At 46.4% G+C, this 25,724-nt stretch overlaps 2 protein-coding genes across 3 annotated transcripts in view; both read right to left on the bottom strand.

The window, feature by feature from the left end:
- The window catches only part of pusl1 (pseudouridine synthase like 1), a 262,904-nt gene that overhangs the window by 68,802 nt on the left and 168,378 nt on the right, over positions 1-25,724 (bottom strand). The window lies entirely within an intron of this gene.
- On the bottom strand, positions 14,584-20,823 carry LOC144509906 (uncharacterized). Of its 2 annotated transcripts, none has more exons than XM_078238885.1 (2): positions 18,698-20,823; positions 14,584-16,252 (listed from the first exon to the last, which is right to left on the bottom strand). In XM_078238885.1, exon 2 carries the CDS (start codon positions 16,233-16,235, stop codon positions 15,285-15,287), a length of 951 nt encoding a protein of 316 aa, XP_078095011.1. In that variant the 5' UTR covers positions 16,236-16,252; positions 18,698-20,823; the 3' UTR covers positions 14,584-15,284. The 2 variants fall into 2 exon arrangements, with proteins under 2 accessions (XP_078095011.1, XP_078095010.1); XM_078238884.1 differs by having other exon boundaries at positions 20,782-20,823.

The following is a 25,724-nucleotide window of genomic DNA, read 5'->3' as shown; positions in this document are numbered from 1 at the left end:
CAATTCACGATTCATTGTCCAAATTTAGGTTTAAAATTCAGATAAAGAGGGTACAATATCCACAATGTTCTGAACTTGCCCATCATTTGGATGAGATGCTAAACTGCGGCCCTGTCCACCCCTCTCAGTGCCGTGGGATCCTTTCCATTCACCTACTTTAAGGAAGAGCAGGGGGAGGTCTCACCGAGGTCGTTGGGTGTCCTGGACAAGACTTATCCCTGAGACAACATCAATGAAACTGATTGCCCCGGGCATTACCACATTTCTGTGCGTGGGATCTCACTGTGTGCAAATTGGTGGCCATTTTCCCTGCAATAAGTGCTTGATCGGCTGTGAAGCGTTTTGGAACAGTCTGAACTTGTGTGAAAGGCGCTACAGAAATGCAAGTCGGTCTTCTTATTTCTGCTCACCTCTGTTTTCCCACTCTAGACAAATTCACATTATGGATTTACTGTTGCCACTTATTCCTACTGTATTCCCAGCCCATTGAGTGCTGCACTTTTAAATGGGATTATGCTAAGTGCCTTCTGGTTATGTCTTTATGTAATAAACCTGAGCGTGATACTGTCTTATGACCTTATAAAACATTCAAATGGCATTATTTGTCCATGATATCAATGGGGATGGCTATCTATTTAAACTAAGTGCATGTGGTTTCTTGCTTTCAACCATTAAGTGTTAAATATTTCAATTCACAAGGCTCTTCGATGAAGCCCATTTCATAAACCGAACTGTGAACATTGCATAGTGGGTGATGCAAACAAAGAAATGCTGAACTTCCCCAGTTCTGCTGATAATGGGACACTCTCAACCCAATCGCAAATGTTGTTTTGATTTCCAATTCCTGCAACTTTGCTCCATTTTATTTTAATTTTTCCATTTATCAGTTTCATTGCGAAAGAAGGCTTTGGTGTGATGTTATAGTGTGCTTAGCTGCTAATTTGCATCATTTGCGGGGTAGTAATTCAGGGGCTCAGGCTAAAGCTGTGTAGACACAAGTTCAAATCCCACCATGGCAGCTGGTGGAGTTGGAATTCCGTTAAGAAAGATCTGGAATTGAAAGCCAGTGAGCTTGCCAGTGACTATGGAACTATCATTGATTGTTGTAAAAACCCTTTTTAGGGAAGGAAATCTGCCATCCTTATCCGGTCTGGCTTACATGACTCTTGCTAGATAAAACAAGTGCTGCCCAATCACAGTCATGTAGACCAGACTGCCCTCTGAAATGGCCTAGCAAGCCATTCAGTTCAAGTGCAGGAAAGGATGGGCAACAAACGCTGGCCTAGCCAGCGACACCCACATCCCCTGAAAGTGTAAATTTAAAAAAAGATTTAGGTGAATCATTTAGGATCTCATTAGGCAATGTATTACAGAGATTTTTGTCATATATAAAGTATTTTAAAATAAATAAAATGTGAAATATCTCACAAAACGGTGGTGTGTTCGAACCCAGGGACCTGGGTTCGATTCCCGGCTTGGGTCACTGCCTGTGTGGAGTTTGCACATTCTCCTCGTGTCTGCGTGGGTTTCCTCCGGGTGCTCCGGTTTCCTCCCACAGTCCAAAGATGTGTGGGTTAGGTTGATTGGCCGTGCTAAAATTGCCCCTTAGTGTCCAGAGATGCGCAGGTTAGAGGGATTCATGGGTGAATATGGGGGTAGGGCCTGGGTGGGATTGTGGTCGGTGCAGACTCGATGGGTCAAATGGCCTCTTTCTGCACTGTAGGGTTTCTATGAATTTTCTATGAATTTTTAAAAAATATTAATGAAGAATTTATTGACTCAGCTGTTTTAGAATCACTGATATAAAGCTTTTAAAGAAAACATATATACTCTTCTCCATACATTTTCTCCCATCCCGAGGGTGCAGGCTCATGCTCTCAATGACAAGAGGTTAAATAGACCAAGGCCTGGTCTGCTTCTACATGTGACTGCCCATGGCACCACTCTGAAGAAAAGCAGGTGGGTTACCCCCAATGTGCTGGTCAATATTTATTCCTCAACCAATTGTCACTAAAAACAAAATGTTTCATAGAATCCTACAGTGCAGAAGGAGGCCATTCGGCCCATCGAGTCTATACTGACCACAGTCCCTATTCTCATAATCTCATACATTTACCCTCGCTAGTCCCCCTGACACTAAGGGACAATTTAACACGGCCAACCAACCTAGGCTGGACATCTTTGGACCGTGGGAGGAAACCAGAGCACCCGGAGGAAACCCACGTGGACACGGGGAGAATGTGCAAACTCCACAGAGACAGTGACCCGAGGCCAGAATTGAACCCGGGTCCCTGGCGCTGTGAGGCAGCAGTGCTAACCCACTGTGCCACCGTGCCCACCCAGAGCCTTGATGAATTGGAGGATGAAATTTACTGGTAAAACAGTGCAGCAATAATGGGAAATGTTGGAAAAGCACAGTACAATCCAGAGGCATTCCAGGAAGGAAAGAGAGCTGTTTTAAAGGTGTGTATCTCCCAGGATGAGTAATCGAGCAGCAAATGGTCAGGTTATAATTGATATGGAAATTGTAGAATTATTTTTCTTTGCTTCAGCATTTACTTGTGGATAAAGAAGTGTAAATAAATTAAATTAAAATGCTGTTAAGGGGACAAGGATGCTAAGAAAGGAATGAGATTTGGCTAAAAGCTGGGGATGGAATCAAGAGATGATTAAAAGGATGCAGTAAATAGAGATTTCTCAATAAGCAAGTGGAAGTTAGTGGGGATTGGCTTTGGAACTTCTTCTTCCTTTGTTCTTCCTTCTTAATAACATGCTGAGCCACCCTCCCTATCAAGTCCCTGTTCCATCACCGTGCAATCCAAACCTCAGCCAATATTAGTGGTCCTAAGTTGCTTGTAAGATGTGCTGCTGCATATATTGTACAGAATGTATTGCTGTGATGCTTTAAGAATGGCTCGAATAATATACAAAGTTAAATGACCACATAATAGTGACAATATATATTACAGAAAGCAAATTCTCAACCTTTTTGTTGCGGGATTTGTGATTTTACTTTCTTAACCAGAGCACTTTACTGAGTAGCCAGCTGTCTTGACACTTGAAGTAATGTGATCCTTTAAGGGAAAAGATGATGATAGATAAATTCTGAATTCTCCACCTATACTCTTTTTGCCAATTGCATTATATTTTTGTAATATATAAAGTATTTTTAAATAAATAAAATGTGAAATATCTCACAAAACGGTGGTGTGTTGATTATTAAACAAACAACCATATTATTGTTATGAAGGAGCTGCTCTAAACTTCTCGATCTATCCAGTTGTACTCTGTGCCCTTTGCTTGAAGTGGGATGGGATCAGCGGGTAGGGGGAAATGGGGAGGGGTTCAGGAGACGCGGCAACCTCTGTGAATGCAATGCACTTGATCTCAGAAACCAAGTCCTCTAGTGGGGAGACTAAACACAGACTGAGTGACCACTCAGCAGAACACCTTCACTCAAGTCTGCAAGCATGAACCTGACCTTCCTGTCGCTTGCTATTTCAATTCACCATCTTGCTATCATCCTCACCTTTCTTGCTCTTGGCCTGCGGTGAAGCCCAATGAAAACTGGAGGAGCAGAACATCCGATTAGGCACTTCACAGCCTTCTGGACTCAACACTGAGTTCAACAACTTCAGAGCATGAACTTTGTCCTCCATTCTGACGTTTCTTCCAACCTCTTTGCTTCCCTCCCCCCAGGGATCAGTCTGTAACTTTGTTCTCATGTTTTGCTTTCAGAAATTGACGCTCCTTGTGCTATTAACACATTCTACTAGCTGACCTTCATACCACTATTCACACCTGCTTTGAGTCTTTAATACTAACGTTATCACTCCCTTTGTGTTGGGTCCATGACAACTTTGTCATTTAATCTTTCCTGAGCTCTAACTCATTTCTGACCTATTTTTCTCCACCCTTTCTCTTCAACGGCAGAAGACCCATCACATTTCTACCTCTCTTCAGCTCTGAGGAACAGTCATGTGAACTCAAACACATTGGGCAGAATTTTCCCATCCCACCTGCCATGGGAATCGTAGCGGGCGGGACAGCACCATGCAAAGGTCCGTTGATTTTCCAGGTGGGATTTTCCAGTCTTGGGGCGAGCGCGGCTGGAAAATCCCGCCCATTAACTGTTTCTCCCTCCACGGCTTCTGCCAGGCAGGCTGAAGTTTTTTACTATTTCTTATTTTTATTTCAGATTCCTAACATCTGTCGTATTTTGCTTTTATTTAACCATTTACGCACGATGTGAGTGATTTACAATGCAACCCACAAACTTAGGTGACAATCTATTTCAGGAAGGGAATTCTGGACTTGGCAATTTCTCAGAAGGCTGAAAGGCTGATTCCTTTTATATTTCAATGTCTATTCATTGTCGCAAATGATGTTCTGAGCATTCTACTCATGTGGAATGGTTTTCTCAAGTCCAACACTATACAAGGGCCAACAATCCAAAAATTGCACTCAGCAACAACAGGGAAGTTCAAAGGAGTTGTCCGTTGCTGTCAAAAGTTCGCTGAAGCTGGGAGGAGTCACTCGTGGGCGGCACGGTGGCACAGTGGTTAGCACTGCTGCCTCACAGCGCCAGGGACTTTGGGGTTCAATTCCGGCCTTGGGTGACTGTCTGTGTGGAGTTTGCACATTCTCCCCGTGTATGCGTGGGTTTCCTCCGGGTGCTCCGGTTTCCTCCCACACTCCAAAGATATGCGGGTTAGGGGGATTGGCCATGCTGAATTGCCCCTTAGTGTCAGGGGGACTGGCGAGGGTAAATGCATAGGGTTCCGGGGATAGGGCCCCGGTGGGATTGTTGTTGGTACAGGCTCGATGGGCCAAATGGCCACTTTTTGCATTGTAGGATTTCTATGATTCTATGATGACAACCTCCTTCACCTTGCAAGACAAAAACCGGGGAGGGAGAAAGATCCTGGACTGTCAGGCCCAGTTTGTCAGGCCCAGTTTGTCAGGTCCAGTTTGAGGTGGGGGGGGGGGGGGGGGGGGCAGCATTCCTGATACACAGCCATTCCATGCTCATGGAATAAAATTCTGAATGACTCTGGGAAGTTTTTACATAATTCAGCTCCAATTCCCATATATTCATCTTCACATTGCATTTCGTACAGTAAGGCAGCGACACATCAGTTCTTTTGATTTTAAGTTTAGAGATTATTTTGTTTTATTGAACTAATTTTTATAGGGCATTTAACACCCATCCCTTCCTGCCTTCCATTTCAGAGGGCGGTTAAGAGCCAACCAGGCTGCTGTGGGTCTGGAGTCACATGTAGGCCAGACGCGGTAAAGACGGCAGATTTCCTTCCCTAAAGGACAATAGTGAACCAGATGGGTTTTCAATGACAACCAACAATGGTTTCACGGTCATCATTAGATTTTTAATTCCTGGGATTTGAACTCAGGTCCCCAGATCTTGCCCTGGGTCTCTGGATTACTAGTCCAGTGACAATACCACTGTGGTGCCCCCCCAGTCTCTAATTATTTTGATGGTTCCAAAAGCTGTTTTTTCGTACCTCCTCCCCCCCTCCATAGTTCATCCAGAGTTAAGTAAAACCTTGATCTCATTCCATCTGGCCTTTGAGTTGCCTGTCTTTATTTTGAAGTGTGCGAGGGTAATGGATTCAAATCCCACCCGTGGCAGTTGGTGGAATTTAAATTCAATTAATAAATCTGGAATATGATGCTATAAAGAAACATTGGAGGGTCTAGAGATGACTGGAGAGGCAGGGTAGCATGGTGGCACAGTGGTTAGCACTGCTGCCTCACAGCGCCAGAAACCCAAGTTCAATTTTCGGCTTGAGTCACTGTCTGTGCGGAGTCTGCACATTCTCCTCGTGTCTGCTTAGGTTTCCTCCGGGTGCTCCAGTTTCCTCCCACAGTCCGAAAGATGTGCTAGTTAGGTGCAATGGCCGTGCTAAATTCTCCCTCAGTGTACCCAAACAGGCGCCGGAGTGTGGCGACTCGGGGATTTTCACAGTAACTTCATTGCAGTGTTAATATAAGCCTGCCTGTGACACTAATAAACAAACAAACTTAAAGATACGTAGTTCAAACTAGGAAGAGGCAGTTTTAAATTGGCACCAACTATTTCACACAAAGGGGTGGCACAGTGGTTAGCACTCACAGCGCCAGGGACCCGGGTTCGATTCCCGGCTTGGATCATTGTCTGTGTGGAGTTTGCACGTTCTCGCCATGTCTGCCTGGGTTTCCTCCGAGTGCTCCGGTTTCCTCCCACAGTTTGAAAGACGTGCTGGTTTGGTGCATTGACCCAAACAGGTGCCCTAGTGTGGCGACTAGGGGAATTTCACAGGAACTTCATTGCAGTGTTAATATAAACCTTACATGTGACTAATAAGTAAACTTTACAAAGAGATTGTGGGTGAATTTTCAAATGGAGACAGACCCGTTTGAATGGTTTTAGGGAACACAATTCAATCATTGAGATTTTTCTGGAGCCAGCAAGGGACATAACTTTTGTAATGCACATTTATTCCATCGAAACATTGTTCAGCCGACTTGCTTTATTGCTGCCATTTGGCATCTGATGGCCAATTTCCATGACTGCTCCATCACATGCGAAATTTCAGTTAATATTCATACCAACGTAACCCAAGCAATAATCGGGTTGTAATGATTAATATTGACCTTCTTGTAATGAATGAGCTCATAAGTTATCTCAGTTTGTGTTTCTGGGTAATTCAAAAATGTCAACGGAAGGGTACTGTCCACAAACATGACCAAGGTTTACATGTAATAGTTTGTCATCCTGGGTTACTTTACAAGAACAAGTGCCTCGAATTTGGTTAAATACATCAAATGCCTCTGCAATTCTGCTTGAAGATGATCTTAACTCGAGCACAGAGATAAACACTGCCAAAGTAGGGGAATGATAATTTTTTACTGATAAAGATCATTGTGGGACCAGAGATTATTGCAAACAAACGAGAATGAAGCGGACCTCTCCCTCGCCGCTTCCTCTGTTATGCAGTTTGTCTTTGTGATAAAGTAAAGAACAAAGAACAAACAAAGATCAAAGAAAATGACAGCACAGGAACAGGCCCTTCGGCCCTCCAAGCCTGCACCGACCATGCTGCCCGACTGATCTAAAACCCCCTACCCTTCCGGGGACCATATCCCTCTATTCCCATCCTATTCATGTATTTGTCCAGGTGCCCCTTGAAACTCACGAATGTATCTGCTTCCACTACCTCCCCCTGCAGCGAGTTCCAGGCACGCACCACCCTCTGTAAAAAAAACTTGCCTCCTACATCTTCTTTAAACCTTTCCCCTCGCACGTTAAACCTATGCCCCCTAGTAATTGACTCTTCCACCCTGGGAAAAAGCTTCTGACTATCCACACCTCTCATAATCTTGTAGGCTTCTATCAGTTCGCCCCTCAACCTCCGTCAAACCAGTGAGAACAAACCAAGTTTATCCAACCTCTCCTCATAGCTAATGCCCTCCATACCAGGCAACATCCTGGTAAATCTTTTCTGTATCCTCTCCAAAGCCTCCACATCCTTCTGGTAGTGTGGCGACCAGAATTGAACACTATATTCCAAGTGCGGCCTCACTAAGGTTCTATAAAGCTGCAACATGACTTGCCAATTTTTAAACTCAATGCCCCGGCCGATGAAGGCAAGCATGCCGTCTGCCTTGACTACCTTCTCCAACTATGTTGCCACTTTCAGTGACCTGTGTACCTGGACACCCAGATCCCTTTGCCTATCAATACTCTTAAGGGTTCTGCCATTTACTGTATATTTCCTACCTGTATTAGACCTTCCAAAATACACTACCTCACATTTGTCCGGATTAAACTCCATCTGCCATCTCTCTGCCCAAGTCTCCAACTGACCTATATCCTGCTGTATCCTCTGATGGTCCTCATCACTATCCGCAAATCCACCAATCTTTGTGTCGTCCGCAAACTTACTAATCAATCCAGTTACATTTTCCTCCAAATCATTTATATATATTACAAACAGCAAAGGCCCCAGAACTGATCCCTGAGAAACGCCACTTGTCACAGCCCTCCATTCAGAAATGCACCCTTCCCTTGCTACCCTCTTTCTTCTATGACCGAGCCAGTTCTGTGTCCACCTTGCCAGCTCACCTCTGATCCCATGCAACTTCACCTTCTGCACCAGTCTGCCATGAGGGACCTTGTCAATGGCCTTACTGAAGTCCATGTAGACAACATCCACTGCCCTACCATCATCAATCATCTTCGGCACTTCCTCAAAAAACTCGATCAAGTTAGTGAGACATGACCTCCCCTTCACAAAGCCATGTTGTCTCTCGCTAATACGTCCACTTATTTCCAAGTGGGAGCAAATCCTGTCTCGAAGAATCCTCTCCAATAATTTCCCTGCCACTGGCTCACCGGCCTGTAATTACCTGGATTGCTGAAAGGGTGAACATAGAACATAGAACAGTACAGCACAGAACAGGCCCTTTGGCCCACGATGTTGTGCCGAGCTTTATCTGAAACCAGGATCAAGCTATCCCACTCCCTGGTGTGTTCCATGTGCCTATCCAATAACCGCTTAAATGTTCTTAAAGTGTCTGACTCCACTATCACTGCAGGCAGTGATTATTCTTGCTACCCTTCTTAAACAAAGGAACAACATTGGCTATTCTCCAATCCTCTGGGACCTCCCCCATAGCCAGTGAGGATACAAAGATTTCTCTCAAGGCCCCAGCAATTTCCTCCCTTGCCTCTCTCAGTATTTTGGGGTATATCCCATCAGGCCCTGGGGACTTGTCTACCTTAATATTTCTCAAGAACCTTGTCCTTTTTGATCTTAACATGACTCAAACTATCTACACACCCTTTCCCAGATTCATCATCCACCAAGTCCTTCTCTTTGGTGAATACTGACGCAAAGTACTCATTTAATACCTCGCCCATTCCCTCTGGCTCCACGCATAGATTCCCTCCTCTATTGTGACACTAATAAAGTTTATTTATTAGTGTTACAAGTATGCTTACATTAACACTGCAATGAAATTACTGTGAAATTCCCCTAGTCGCCACACTCCGGTGCCTGTTTGGGTCAATGCAGCTAACCAGCACATCTTTTGGACAGTGGGAGGAAACCGGAGCACCCGGAGGAAACCCATGCAGACACGGGGAGAATGTTCAAATTCCACACAGTCACCCAAGCCGGGAATCAAACCCGGATCCCTGGCGCTGTGAAGGCAGCCACTTCTGCATGTTACGGTTCCTGCACCCAGTGGGCACAATGATACGCGATGTCAGTCCCAAATAGTGCAGGGGTCATCAATCACCCCACTACTATGTGCAGTTAGCCTCTTTAAACATCTCACTTTACCCAGCCACTGCCCCCTCCCCGCAACCCAAACTATGCAAATCCCTGAGCAACATCAAGCATTGTAACCTTATACTATACAGGTTGTATGCTTCCATTAGAAAAATAGGGGATTCCCTGGCCCATTGTAGGTGATACTACGACCCGCACCAATGGTTTTTAAAAATTCATTTGGGGCGGCACTGTGGCACAATGGTTAGCACTGCTGCCTGACAGCACCAGGGAACCGGGTGCAATTCCCGGCTTGGGTTGGTGTCAGCGTAAAGTCTGCACATTTTGCCCATGTCTGCATGGGTTTCCTCCGGGTGCTCCGGTTTCTTCCCAGTCCAAAGATGTGCGGGTTAGGTGGATTGGCCATGCTAACTTGCCCCTTAGTGTCAGGGGGACTAGATAGGGTAAATGCATGGGGTTATGGGGATAGGACCTGGGTGGGATTGTAGTCTGTGCACTCGATGGGCCGAATGGTCTCCTTCTGCACTGTAAGATTCTATGTGGGTGTCGCTGGATAGACCAGCATTTATTGCCCATCCCTGATTGCTCTTGAGAAGGTAGTGTTGAGCTGCCTTCTTGAACCGCTGCAGTCCCTGAGGTGTTGGTACACCCATTGTGCTGTTAGTTTGAAAAGTTAAACTTTATTTATTAGCGTTAAAAAATTTGATTTATTATTGTCACGTCTCAGTATACAGTGAAATTTATTGCTTCTTGCACGCTATACTGACAAAGCATACCGTACATAGGGAAGAAGAGAATGCAGAATGTAGTGTTACAGTCATAGCTAGGGTGTAGAGAAAGATCAGCTTAATGCAAGGTAGGTCCATTCAAAAGTCTGAAGGCAGCAGGGAAGAAGCTGTTTTTGAGTCGGTTGGTACGTGACCTCAGACTTTTGTATCTTTTTCCTGATGGAAGAAGGTGGAAAAGAGTATGTCTGGGGTGTGTTGCGTCCTTGATTATGCTGGCTGCTTTTCCAAGGCAGCGGGAAATGTAGACAGTAAATGGATGGGAGGCTGGTTGGACTGGTGTCCCGCCACATGGAGGGACCAGGACAGGTTGTTGATCTGGACACCTAAAAACATAAAGCTCTCAACCATTTCTACTTTGTCCCCATTGATGTAGACTGGGGCATATCCCCCACTACGCTTCCTGAAGTTGATGACTATCTCCTTCATTTTGTTGACATGAAGAGAGAGATTATTGTAGTTACACCAGTTCCTGTACTCCGTTTCATCATTGTTTAAGATCCAACCCATTATGGTGGCATCATCAGCGAACTTGAAAATCAAGTTGGATGGGAACTTGGCCACAGTTATAGGTGAATGACAAATATAGTAAGGGGCTGAGGACACAGCCTTGCAGGGCACCATGTTGAGGATGATCGAGGAGGAGGTGTTGTTGCCTATCCTTACTGACTGCAGTCCGTGGGTTAGGAAGTCTAGGATCCAGTTGCAGTGGAAGGAGCCAAGCCCCAGGCCATGAAGTTTGGAGATGGGTCTCATAGGAATAATGGTGTTAAAGGCTGAGCTGTAGTCTATGAATAGGAGTCTGACATAGGTGTCTTTGTTATTTAGGTGTTCCAGGGTTGAATGTAGGGTCAGGGTAATGGCGTCCGCTGTGGATCTGTTGAGGCAATAGGCCAACTATAGTGGATCCAGGCAGCCTGGGAGGCAGGAATTGATTTGTGCCATGACAAGTAGGCTTACTTACACTGCAATGAAGTTACTGTGAAAGTCCCCCAGTCGCCACACTCCGGCGCCTGTCCAGTACACCAAGGGAGAATTTAGCACGGTCAATGCGCCCAACCAGCAAATCTTTTGGACTGTGGGAGGAAACCGGAGGAAGCTTATGCAGCCACGGGGAGAACATGCAGACTCCGCACAGACAGTGACCCAAGCCGGGAATCGAACCTCGGACCCTGGCACTGTGAGGCAGCAGTGCTAACCACTGTGCCACCGTAGGGAGGGAACTTCAGGATTTTGGCCTGGCAACAGTGAAGGAGCAGTGATATATTTGTCTGTATAGCACACAAGAAGCAATACTTTTCACTGTATGCCAATACATCATAGAAATCATAGAAACCCTACAGTGCAGAAGGAGGCCATTCGGCCCATCAAGTCTGCACCGACCACATGTGACGATAATAAATCAAATCAAATATTCCCAAGACAGGATGGTGAGTGACTTGAAGGGAAATTGCAAGTGGTGGTGTTCCCATGTGTCTGCTGCTTTTGCCCTTCTAGATGATAGTGGTCGTGGGTTTGGAAGACACCTCCTTTGGCCTCTTTTAAGGAGTTTTGGTGAGTTTTTGCAGTGCACCCTGTTGATGGTACATACTGCTGCCACTGTTGTCCAGACGAATGTTTATGGATAGGGTAACTACTGAGTGACTCTTGTTAAAATATGGTTCGAAGAGATAATTACAACTGACATTTAGTACATCTACTGCCCACTTATTAAACTATGGGAAAATAGTATTTACAGGACTGAAAACATGTCAGTAGGCGTTTATGGTTTTCAAATGTTACTCAGTACAGAAGTTGTACTGGAATTTAACAGTTCCACTGTTCTGCCCACATCCAAAAAAATGGAAAGTTAATTCAAACGTTCAACAGGAATATCATACATGTACAGGAAACAGCTACATTGCAGACAGAAAGTCGATCATCAGCTCTGCCTTTTAATGGGAAATTCTAACACCACGACACAGGAAATTGTGTTCAACGTGGTCACAGCTCGAGGAGAGTAGAATGTGTGCCTTCATAAAGAGTAAGGGAAACTTCCAGTCACTTTATCTGAAGATCTTGATTCACGCATTGGGTAAGGGATCCTGCCTTCAAATGCAGATGAATTATTCATTTTATATTTACACGTTGATTATACACAAGCCTCAGTTTTTTAAAAAACTTTTTCATGGAACCATAACATGTAGGAGTGACTGAGTGATAGAACCATAGGGTCCATCGAGTCTACTGCCCTTTGCCTTATCCCCATAACCCCATGTATTTAGCATGGCTAATCCACCTGACCTACACATCTTTGGACTATGCCACTGACGGTTTGGTAATATACAGGAGTGGCTGAGTGATGGCAAGGGTTGGGAAGACAGTAATATACAGGAGTCATGGTGGCACAGTGGTTAGCACTGCTGCCTCACAGCGCCAGGGACCCGGGTTCAATTTTGGCCTCAGGTCACTGTCTGTGTGGAGTTTGCATGTTCTCCCCCGTCTGCGTGGGTTTCCTCCGGGTGCTCCAGTTTCCTCCCACACCCAAAATGTGCAGGTTAGGTGGATTGGCCATGCTAAATTGCCCCTTAGCGTCCAAAGATGTGTAGGTTAGGTTGATCGGCTATGCTACATTGCCTGTTAATGTCCCGAGATTTTTAGGTTAAATGGATTAGCCACAGTAAATGTGTGGTGTTACAGGAATAGGGTGGGGGCTTGGGTAAGATACTCTGACAGAGAATCAGTGCAGACTTGATGGGCTGAATGGTTCCCTTCTGCACTGTAGAAATTCTATGATTCCACAAGTGGCTGGGTGATGGACAGTAATACACAGGAGTGAAGGGACAGATTGGAAAGTGACCTTTTCATCTCTGGAACATGGACTCAAATCCAGACCAAATCAGTGGAATGAAAGTCCTCTCTGCTGACTATCAAATCTTACAGCAATTGAGAGCAGTCTCAATCCAGTTTCGAGTCAGCATGGACCTATAGTACAAAAATTGAATTTGAAACTTATTGGCAAAGTCACTCAGAGAAATCCAAGGGAAGTTGGTTTGGGAAAGGATGGATGGTTCGAGATATGGAAAATATTCCTCTGACCCTGGAGCTGACTTTTACTGCAGAGCCTTGATAGAGACAGCTTTACGCTGCATCATAGAATCCCTACACTACAGAAAGAGGCCATTCGACCCATCAAGTCTGTACCGACCACAATACCAATCAGGCCTTATTCCTGTAACCCCACACATTTACCCTGCTAATCCCCCTGACACTAAGAGGCAATTTATCATGGCTTATCAACCTAATCCGCACATCTTTGGACTGTGGGAGGGAACTGGAGCACCCGGAGGAAACCCATGCAGACACGGGGAGAACGTGCAAACTCCACACAGACAGTGACCCGAGCCGGGAATCGAACCCGGGACCCTGGCGCTGTGAGGCAACAGTGCTAATCACTGTGCCACCGTGCCAACCACCATGACTGTTAAACTTGATCTGAGAGTGCTTGGTGCTATAATTGATCAATTCTGATAAGCAAATCGGACAGATGATCTTCCTTTAGCTCCCCAGGGAGAGGGAAGTGTCCACATGCCTGAAAGTCATGTTTCAAGACATTTTGTGAGCAGTGTGCTGCCCTGCCCTATCCCCGGCCCCTATCCTTGTTCCTTCAGGCAACACATGTTCTGAAACACTGGCCTCAGCCATCACCCTGTTTCAGAGTAAACAGGAGAAACCTCTGGACGTGGGGAGGGAAGGGAGAGCCGAATTCCCTTGTTGCGTCACGCCAACACTCCCTCCAGTGTAGTGAAATATTCTTCAATGGGGAATTCACAGTGGACAGAACTTCCTTAAAATGGGCTCCGTGACACTTTGTAAAAGAATAATCGGAACCAAGAAAATCCCCAGATTCGATCCTGCTGAAGTAGCGGATTCCAGTTTGGGGAAGACTAGAATTTAATTCCCCACCGGGTTTCAAAAGAGCAAAACTGTACATTTTGTGTTTTTAAAAGAATACACAGTGAGTTTTTCGGATTTATACTTTTAAGTTTTGGCCATACATTAATTTGGTTCATACATCTCCGATCACACATGCCCGAGTCATAACCCTGCTAATTAAGTCTTTGCTTATAGTCTAAAGTTTATTTATTAGTCGTCATGAGTAGACTTACATTAACACTGCAATGAAGTTACTGTGAAAATCCCCTAGTCGCCACAATCCGGCACCTGTTCGGGTAACACTGAGGGAGAATTTAGCATGGCCAATGCACCCTAACCAGCACGTCTTTCAGACTGTGGGAGGAAACCGGAGCATCTGGAGGAAACCCACGCAGACACAGGGAGAATGTACAGACTCCACCCAGACAGTGACCCAAGCCGGGAATTGAACTCGAGTCCCTGGCGCCGTGATGCAGCGGTGCTAACCACTGTGCCGCCGTGCTGCTAAATGGTGTTTGGTGACAGGTTTGGACAATCTTATGGCACCAAAAGGTCTCACTTCAAAAGCGACGCAGCATCACAACGGATCGTGCTTACATACAGGTTTAATATATGAAGTGAAATTATTACACAAACATCACAACTGAATAGGAAAGTTATACAATGACAATAAAACATCTTTTATCTAAAGCGACGACTAGACAGAATAATAAAGGGTCGCAACCCTACGAGCTAATCAGACTCTTTGCAAATGATTTTTAAATACACCTTTTCTCTTCACTTACGGGAACATCAGCCCATTTCTTCTTCATCTCTCTTAATTCTCACATTCTGACTCCTGGGATATTTCACTTCATTCCGAGCGGAGAGGAATCTTTCGCAGATTCTGCGAACTGGGACTTCATAGATTAGACAATCAATGCAAACTTCCCCAAATCACAAGGTCTGTCGGGATGCCTGAAAATCGTGCATTGGGCTTCAGCTCAAGCCTGTTACCAGGGAAACGGCTCAAAGTTGTGTCAGGGTAGGCTCGATACAAGACTGGCTTCTGATTTCCCCGAAAGCCCCAAGACTTGAGTTTTAAAGAGACAGTGATGAAATCAAACTGCATCATTCATGTCACTGTCATTCACAGGGATGGCCTTACCAAATGAATTTCAACATAAAAATCTGCCCAGTTTAAAGTTGCTTGATGCTTGCAGCAAATGACGAGTCTGGTCCAATGCAGATGCTGTGTGAGGTGCGGGCGATGGCTCAATCTGTGCGGTGGCTGTAGCTGTTGGGTGCTCTACCTCCTGTGGACACGGTGGTGACCGATTAGATTGGAGGCGCTCTTGAAGCCTTTGCCACATACCAGGCAGCAGTACGGTCGATCGTCAGAGTGTGTGCGGTAGTGTACTTGCATGGTGGAGGTCTGCCGGAAGGCCTTGGCACAGATGGGGCAGACGTACGGCCTCTCCCCGGTGTGCGTGCGCCGGTGCCGCACCAGCGTCGAGCTCTGCTTGAAGCCCCGGCCGCAGGTCTCGCAGCTGAAGGGCGGCTCGCCGGCGTGGGCCCGCCGGTGTGCCAGCAGCTGGGCCGGGTTGCCGAAGCGCTGGCCGCAGATCGGGCAGAAGGCCGGCTGCTCGCCGATGTGCGTGCGGCGGTGGGTGGCCAGGTGGTGGGAGTGGAGGAAGCGGCGGCCGCACACCTCGCAGGCAAAGCGCCGCTCGCCGCTGTGGATGCGCTTGTGCTTGGAGAGGTTGGACGAGGTCTTGAAGCTCTTGGCGCACTCGGGGCAGCGGTACGGCCGCTCCTCGGCGTGGATGCGCTGGTGCACCATCATGGTGGAGGACTGGCGAAAGGCCTTGCCACACACGGGGCACGGGTAGGGCTTCTCGCCCGTGTGCGTGCGCTGGTGGGTGACCAGGTGGTGCAGCTGGACAAACTCTCTGCCGCAGACCCGGCACTTGTACTGCTTTTCGCCACTGTGCACCAGCTGGTGGATCAGCAGGTTGTAGGAGGTGCTGAACCGCTTGCCACAGGACGGGCACCGGAAGGGCCTCTCGCCCGTGTGGACCCGGCCGTGCCGCTTCAGGTCACAGTACTGCTTGAAGCTCTTCCCACACTCGTTGCAGATGAAATGCTTTTGGCCGTACTGGCAGGACTTCCTGCGGGGCTGGGGTGGGGGTGGAGCAGTCCCACCTACAGCAGCCTCTCCAGAACGAGCGCCTGAGTCTAACTGCTGCCCCGTCTCCATCAGATCTCCTGTCACTCCTGCAACACAACAGGCTAATATCAGGTACAAATCACAGCTCCTTAAAAGGCAAATACATTCACATTCAACACCTCATGTTACTGGGGAGAAACCTGTACACTACCAACTGGTGTTCCTCCATCCCTCTCCTTTATGCGGATCTGACCGCCTCTAGTTTCACTTCTGTCAGTTAATCATAGAGTAGATGGATACCGCATAAGAGGCCTTTTGGCCCATCATTTCTGTGTTGACCCTCTGAAGGGGTATTTCACCTGCCTTTCCCCCAGCAATTTTTTTGGTTTTTAGATAATGATCCAATTCCCTCCTGAGTGCCTCGATTGAACCTACCTCAATCACACTGAGGCAGTACATTCCAGATCCTAACCACACGCCATGTGAAAGCATTTCTCCTTACATCGCCAGACCTCCTTTTGCCAATTACTTTAAATCTAGTTCTTCCACCAGCGGGAACAGTTTCTCCCTCAGTATTCTGTCCAGGACCTCCCCCCTGCCTCATGATTTGGAATACTCTCTCAAATCCCCTCTCAATCGTCTCTTCTCCAAGGAAAGCAGTCCCAACTTCTCTGATCTCTCTGCGCAACTGAATCCCTAGTGCAATTTTTGTCCATCTTTTCTGCCCTGTCTCTAATCATAGAAACCCTACAGTGCAGAAGGAGGCCATTCGGCCCATCGAGTCTGCACCGACCACAATCCCACCCAGGCCCTACCCCCACATATTTTACCCACTAATTCCTCTAACCTACGCATCCCAGGACTCTAAGGGGCAATTTTTTTATTTTTTTTTAACCTGGCCAATCAACCTAAACCGCACATCTTTGGACTGTGGGAGGAAACCGGAGCACCCGGAGGAAACCCACGCAGACACGAGGAGAATGTGCAAACTCCACACAGACAGTGACCCGAGCCGGGAATCGAACCCGGGACCCTGGAGCTGTGAAGCAACAGTGCTAACCACTATGCTACCGTGCCGCCCCTAATGTCACATCCTTCCTAAAGAGTGGTGCCCAGAGTTGGATACAATCCTCCAGTTAAGGCCCAAGTGGTGTTTTATATGAGTTTAACACACTTTTAGAGGCTTTTGTACTCTAAGCCCCTATTGAAAAGGCCCAGCACGCCATATACTTTATTAATGGTTCTCTCAACCTGTTCTGCCACTTTCACTGATACACCCAGGTCCCGATGCTCCTGCACCCTGTTAAGAATTGTATATTTTATTTTATACCGTCTCTCTGCATTCTTCCCACTAAAATGAATCACTTAATAGTTAACCTACTTGTGACACTAATAAATAAACTTTAAACTTTCCCTGCATTAAATTTCACCTGCCACTTGTCCACACATTCCACCAATCTTCAGGACAGAGTGGGACAATTTAGATGGACCAGTAAGAGAGGCACTAGTTAAACCCCAGTCTCATCAAATGAGAATCAGCTCAAGTGCCCCACTTAGCACACTATCAGTATAGGAAAGAAACTCGTGTGTCCAATCAAATTAAAAGCTGAACATAAGCAGAGAATACGCCAATGTGTCTATAAAACACACTACACCCTACAGTACCCTGTTACAAAAGCTACAGGATAAAGACGGTCTCTGTTGATAAATATTTACCCATGAGAAAGGTAGCCACACAGTTAATGCCAATGTTCCAATCACAACAGAAACAAGTGAAGAAGGCACTCAGTAGCGTGCATACTTTCGCTATACTTGTTAACTCAATGTTATTACAATTGCACGGCTCTTCCTTGAGGCTCTTCCCTGCCTGGTTGATGCTCTGTAACTGCAAATCTGAACAAAGAAATCTTTGTATTAGGAGCTTCCATCTCACCGTGGAGGTTACAGGCCAATCCACGCCCAACAACCTGCTCTGAAAACTCTGCTCAATTTTGACAGCTGGGACAAATATCACCACGGCAGCTGAGACAATCCATAACATTTTAAAACAATCAACAACTTTCTCAGTAAATCAACCCACAGCATTCTAAAAAAAGGTTATAGTCAATTCACCCTCTCTCAATGCTAACAGATTCTGTAAAACAAATTCCAGGAGTCGATCTGCTTCTTCACCAAAAACTAATCAGTTCTTCCTCGGGCTGTTATCCATCAATGTATCAAGTATCGTTAAATGCATCCATTAGGTGTCAAGATATACTGTTTACAAACAAACAAACAAGAATGAAAACATTACCTCTGCCGCATTCAGTGGTGGAGGTAATGAAGAATATCCAACATTCTACAAAACCTTTGATTCAGAATGTGTTTAAGTTATCACTCACACATTGCTCCACTCATACACTTCTCTGAACCACTTTCTGCTTTATACAGATTGGAAAGCTGAGAACACCTCTGGAATCAGGAGCCAAGCCATTTTCTGATAGAAAGCACAGAATGGTGTGTGTTTCACCTTGGTCAAAGTAAGTGGACAAGTTGCTCTCTTGCCTGGTCACCTGTTATGTTGCCAAGTCTTCCTGCTGCTGTAAAACGTCAGGAGGTGAGCCATTTGTCGGCTTCTGATGTGATATGAACGGCAGTTACTGGTCGATGATGACTCTCCTGCTCCAGAATGTTGATGCTGGGCGGAATTGACAATGAGAATGCCACTGATTGTTTGGGGGGGGTGGTGATAAATCATTTTTCACCCAGACGAGGGAAGGGACTTGAAACCCGCTGCCTGAATGGGTGGTATAGGCAGCAACACTCACATTTAAAAAGTACTTGGATATGTCTACTTAAAATATACCCTTAAAACATGCCCTGATAGTATGAGATGCCAACTCTTATTGTTTTTAAGAACAAAGAGCAGTACAGCACAGGAACAGGCCCTTCAGCTCACCAAGTCTACGTCGATACAGATGCCTCTCTAATCTAATATTTCCTTGCCTCTACGTGGTCCATATCCCTCTCTTCCCTGCCTATTCATGTATCTATCCAGATGCCCCTTGAACATTGTTATAGAATCTACTTCCACCACCTCCTCCGGCACCACATTTCAGGCATTCACCACCATGTGTGTGAAAAACTTGCCCCTTACATCTCCTTTAAACTTTCCCCCTCTCACTTTCAACCTATGCTCCCGAGTAATTGACCTTTCGACCCTGGGAAAATGACTCTGACTATCCACTCTATCCAAGCTTGTCATTATCTTAAGCACAAAATATTGCGGATGCTGGAATCTGAAACAAAAACAGAAAAATGCTGGAAAATCTCAGCAGGTCTGACAGCATCTGTGGAGAGAGAATAGAGCCAACATTTCGAGTCTAGATGGCCCTTCATCTAGACTCAAAACTTTGCCTCTATTCTATTCAGTGCCACTCAACTTAAGTGTCCATTATCCACTAGTGAGTATTGTTAAGGTTCATGATGATGGGAAGAGCATCAGAAGAACTGTTACTGTGAAGCAGGAGGCCATTCAGTCCATCACATCTGTAGCAGTTCCCCAAATAGACAGTTCACCAAGGGTCATTCTCCCACCTTCCCCCCATAACCCTGCATATTCTCTCTTTTTCAAATAACAGTTAAATTCCCTTTTGAGAGTCTCGATTGAACCTGCCTCCACCACACTCTCAAGCAGTGCATTCCAGATCCCAACCACTCGCTGAGAGAAAAGGTTTTTTCTCACGTCCAAGCACCGTCCCATCATCAGCTAACACATACGTTCCTATTAGAGTCACTCGAATCAGGAATTGAAGCTGACTTTTGTCCTCTTCAATCCTCCAGCACAGAAACATTTTATCGCCTCTCCCCACTGGAGCCGATGGACTAAAAACAAAAGGAAATCTGCTCAATCCAGCCCCTTGACGAGCTCCTCCAATAGCTGATTCGAGAATTGGTCTGGAGGGAATGTGGGAGGATAGCGGGACTGGAATTGACTGCCCTGGACATCTGGGCACTGTGGGGCACAGGGGAGCTCAGGAAAGGCTGAAAGAAAGTGCATTTAACAGGAAATTAAATAAACACATAAGAGAGAAAGGAATAGGAGGTTATGTAGGCGGCACGGTGGTTAGCACTGCTGTCTCACAGCACTAGGGACCCAGGTTCGATTCCCGGCTTGGGTCACTGTCTGTGTGGGGTCTGCACGTTCTCCCCGTGGGTTTCCTCCGGGTGTTCCAGTTTCCTCCCACAGTCCAACAGACGTGCTGGTTGGGTGCATTGGCCAGCTAAATTCTCCCTCAGTGTACCCGCACAGAGTGTGGCGACTAGGGGGTTTTCACAGTAACTTGACTGCAGTGTTAATGTCAGCCTACTTGTGACTAATAAAATAAACTTTAAAAAAACAATATAGAGGGGGTGAGGAGAGGCAGAGAGGGAAGAGGCTGGTGTGGGCTATCCAGCAGCTGGGCCCAATGGCCTCTGCTTCTGTGCAGCACAAGCAATGCATCTAAAAACAAATCACAACAGAAAAATTAAATGGGCCTGCTGCTTGAAAGAAGAGGACACAACACTACAAGAGCTGCCTTTAGAGCTGTCATGAGGCTGCTGTTCATGGGAAGGGCAGCTTGCAGCAACTGCTGACACTCAGGGAGGGATTTACCTGCCATTGTCTCCAGCTACTCCAGCACCTCCCACCCACAATGCAGAGCCACCAGGCACACTTCCGGACATGCGCACTCCCGCTGCCCATTGCAGGGATAGGGGACTTTCTGCCGCGCGAAGCATTCTGGGCAAACCGCCTCCATTACTAAAGGCGCGGTGCCGTTTCTTTTTAATCTAGATTTGCCATTCCCGTTGTGTGTCTTTTCCTCCCCAAAATGCTTGAAACACGTTTAATTTCCCTGAACCGTCGTGGCAGTTTCAAAGCCGGCAAAAATAACAACTGCTATAAAAAAAACGATTTCATGGAAACCCTCCAGTGTGGAAGCAGGCCATTCAGTCCATCGAATCTGCACTAACTTTCTCCACAGAGCATCTTATTCCAGACCCTACCCCCACCCCGTAACCTGAAACATTTATGCCACTAATCCCCCTAACCTACGCAACTTGGCACAGTAAGGGACAATTTAGCATGGCCAATCCACCTACCCTGCACATCTTTGGACTGTGGGACGAAACTGGAGCACCCGGAGGAAACTCATGCAGACACAGGGAGAACATGCAAACTCCACACAGACAGTTACCCAAGGCCGAAATTGAACCTGGGTCCCTGGCGCTTTGAGGCAGCAGTGCTAACCACTGTGTGGCCCTTTTGATTTGATTTGATTGTCACGTGTGTTGAGATACAGTGAAAAATTGTGTTTCTTGCGCACTATACAAGCAAAGCATACCACTCATAAAGTACATAGGGGAAAAGGAAAAGGATAGGGTGCAGAATAGTGTTGAAGTTACCGATAAAGTCAAGAATAGCGGAATTGTTCATTAGGGATCAAAACGTTTTGAGGGCAATGTTGCTACTGTTTGTCATTTGCATCATTTGGGAATGTTTACATTTATTGTAATATTTAATCTCCCAAATTTGTAATCATTTATAAACTCTGACAGAACTTTGGTTCCTCGATAAAGCTTTTGCTAAGCATAGAAATTCTGGTTGACAAAATCAACAAATACTCCATGTGAGGGTCAGGGGAGGATGATCACATCTGTAGCATCACCTTGGCAGAGCTGCAATTAAATGAATAAGCAAAATAATGATTGTCAGCCCCGTTAATAGCCTACTGGATTAATACAGTACTCAGTTTTTTTATTAAACCACAGACACCAGACCAGGAAGACCCTTTATCCCTAGTTTGTGATGAAGTAACTGACTTCAATCAGATTAGAGGCAGGGATATTACATTTAAAATCAAGATCTTCAGCTAAGTGAAGGAAAAAGTCAGCTAGGCTAACTACCTATTGTTCCATTGCCCTGCTAGAAAGTGTACATGTACAAATAGAATCATAGAAACCCTATAGTGCAGAAAGAGGCCATCTGGCCCATCGAGTCTGCACCGACCACAATCCCACCCAGGCCCTACCCCCATATCCCTACACATTTACCCGCTAATCCCTCTAACCAACACATCTCAGGACACTAAGGGGCAATTTTAGAATGGCCAATCAACCTAACCCACACATCTTTGGAGTGTGGGAGGAAACCGGAGCACCCGGAGGAAACTCACGCAGACACGGGGAGAACGTGCAAACTCCACACAGACAGTGACCCAAGCTGGGAATCGAACCCAGGTCCCTGGAGCTGTGAAGCAGCAGTGCTAACCACTGTGCTACCGTGCCGCCCTTGATTGAAGAAATTTGAATTTCTGTAGTGCCATTCAAGAAAATGGGCTGCCTCACAGCGCCAGGGACCCGGGTTCAATTCCGGCCTTGAGTCACTGTCTGTGTCAGGTTTACACATTCTCCCCATGTCTGCGTGGGTTTTCTCCCACACTCCAAAAATGTGCAGGTTAGGTTGATTGGCCATGCTAAGTTGCCCTTGGTGTCAGGGGAACCAGCAGGGTAAATATGTGGGGTTATGGAGATAGGATGGGATTGTTGTTGGTGCAGATTTGATGGGCCGAATGGCCTCCTACTGCACAGTAGGGATTCCATGTTCACTTTCAACAGCTTGACATCCCAAAATAATCTACTGCCAATTAATTATTTTGGACGAATAGTAACCGTTGTTAGTTGGCAAATGAAACAGCCAGTTTTTGCACATTAAGCTCCCATAAACAAGTGTCTTAAATAACCAGATAATTAGTTTCACTTATCTTGGTTGAGGATTAAATGCTGATCCAGAACATTGCTCTGCTTAAAATTATATGCTGGGATCTTTTACATTCATAAGAGCAAACAGAAGGGGTTTTATGTTGTCAGCTTTGCTCAACTGTCAACATTCGTGTTACCAGGTCAGACGGTCATAGGTTCAGTTCCAAGAAGGACTTGAGAAGACAATCTAGACTCACACTGCAGTGTAGTACTAAAGGAGTGCTACATGGTCAGAGATGGCAACATCCTGATGAGACATTAAACTCAGGCCCCTTTGTGTAGATTTTGAGTGCGATTCTCCCAGCCCGCTGCACTGTTCTAGCAGCACAGCAGGCCGGGAGACTTTAGCGGAGACCGTGTAACGAACGGGCTTCCTGCTGGGCATCATGGCGTCTGTGCATCTCCGGCCTTGGATTTCCAGCATCGTCAGCTCCGCACCAGAAATTGGCACAGAGCAGCTTTAAATATTTAAATTCAAATTTCAATGTGCTTAGTGGCCCAGGACTGCAGTCTCCAGGCCCGCTAGCCTCTCCTCGCTCCCACTGGGAGAGTTTCAGTCCAGCGCAGTTTACAACAGCTCCCCACTAATGGGGAGTGGACTGCCCGACCCTGCTGGAGTGAAGGGAGCTCATGGAACCTCTGACCTTCTGAAGGGACAGGGGGGATGCCCCCCCTGGTCATTGCCAGCCTGGTAATACCAGCCTGGCCCCTGGCACTGCCCAAGGGGCAAACTGGCAATGCCTGGGGACACCTTGGCAATGCCCAACGAGTAGTGCCAAGGGGGCATGGCTGGAGGGGCAGTGCCTAATGGGGAGCAGGGCCCCACTACGACTCTACAGTCGGGATCAATGGCAGAGGGAAAGAAGGACTGATTGAGGCTGGCCATCCAGGTGGGGGGAGGGGTGTCTGGATTGCGGGGGTGAAGATCGAGGCGGCCGCCCGGACAGATCAGCGCATGCACAGTGGCCCACTCAGCGCTCTGCTACCAGCCTCTTCAGCAGGAAGAGGGCCCACACCTAACTTTTCATTGTGATTCACACTAGGGCACTCTGCTGGAGCAGAGTGTGGGAGATTCATTTTGAACACGCCACTAAAAAAAGCAGCAGGATTTATTCCAGTTTTTACACAAATTCGGCACTTTTGAGTTTTTTGGCAGAATCCCATTCGTCATCGTGAAGAGGCAACATTGGACTTTCACCTAAAGTGCCCGTGCGCTCTTTCCAGTAGAACTCAATGGATACTGCTCAGAAATGCTGACTGATTTGCCCAACCTTACCTTAGAAATACAGAAACTAATTGTAGTGCCTCCACTGTCCCCTTGAATAAGATCACCTGACTCAGCATAAATTGAGATTCAAATCTAAAGCCTTCTGGTTGGCACTGCTGAGATACGCATTAGTTCTGCAAAATGAGTGTCACCGGAAACAATATGAACAATATCATTCACCTACATCTCTTAATTTGAATCTGTTCCTAACCACGACTCATCTAACCATGACTCATTGAGGGCAGCACAGTGGTTAGCAGAGAATGGATATTTAATGAATAATTAATATGAATGTATGTTGTTGGTGGTTTCCTGTTTCATCCAGTTGGTGTAGCAAATAAATTGCACCATCTACTGGCTACATGTGCAAATACATGTAGTAGTTATAAACCTTACACATTTTGGAATATAATAATGATAGAAACTGCCAACCTTTAGCAAAACCCTCAAACAAGTGATTTTGGACAGTGCCCCCTTTAAATTATGATTATCTGGAGTTTTGTCAACATTTTTCTCGTCCCCAATAACTCTAGTGTGGAGATAATATGAATTTGCCAAAAGCCAGTATCTTCTGAATCATAGAATCCTTACTGTGCTGAAGGAGGCCATTTGGCCCATCGAGCCTGCACCAACCACAATCCCACCCAGGCCCTACTCACATATAACCCCACATATTTAACCGGTTAATCCCCTGACACTAGGGTCAATTTAGCATTGGAGTGTGGGAGGAAACCGGAGCACCCGGAGGAAACTCACGCAGACACGGGGAGAACGTGCAGACTCCACACAGACACTGACCCGAGGCCGGAGTTGAACCCGGGTCCCTGGTGCTGTGAGGCAGCAGTGCTATCCATTGTACCACCGTGCCGCCCCATGAAGAGGGAGCGATGGGCGAGTGCCACTTGTAGGTGTGCTGATGGGAAAGGAGTCTGATTCCAAATGTAGGTATACACCACGCAGAATCATACAGAAAGCCAAACCAAGTGGGCAGAAGAGTTGCCTTAAATTTATTTATTTGTCACAAGTAGGCTTACATTAACACTGCGATGAAATTACTGTGAAAAGCCCCGAGCCGTCACACTCCGGCGCCTGTTCGGGTACACTGAGGGAGAATTTAGCATGGCCAATGCACCTAAATAAATGCAAAATGATGTGAATGCTGGAAATCTGAAATAAAAAACAGGAAGTGCTGGAGAAACTCAGCAGGTCTGGCAGCATCTGTGGGGAGAGAAACAGAATCAATGTTTTGAGTCCATGTGACCCTCCTGCAGAAGGATTGCCTTGTCCGTTTGGCAGGAAGCCTGAGCAACCTTGATATCCAGTCAAACTGAAACCCAGCAAACTTGCTGCCACCGTGTGGTGAAGTCTCCCCAGGTGTTCCAGTTAATATTGCAAGACTTCAAGTCTTTAGTGCACCTTTGCAGCAATTCCCATCCGCAGCAATGCGACCAACGCACCCCAGATCCTGGAAAAGAAGCACAAGGATACACACCAACTCCGAGAATCCGAGAGCAGCAGCATCCGAGGCG

Source organism: Mustelus asterias, chromosome 22 (assembly GCF_964213995.1).
Source record: "Mustelus asterias chromosome 22, sMusAst1.hap1.1, whole genome shotgun sequence".
Classification (NCBI taxonomy): Eukaryota; Metazoa; Chordata; class Chondrichthyes; order Carcharhiniformes; family Triakidae; genus Mustelus; species Mustelus asterias.
This window is presented reverse-complemented; position numbering and strand designations above follow the sequence as displayed.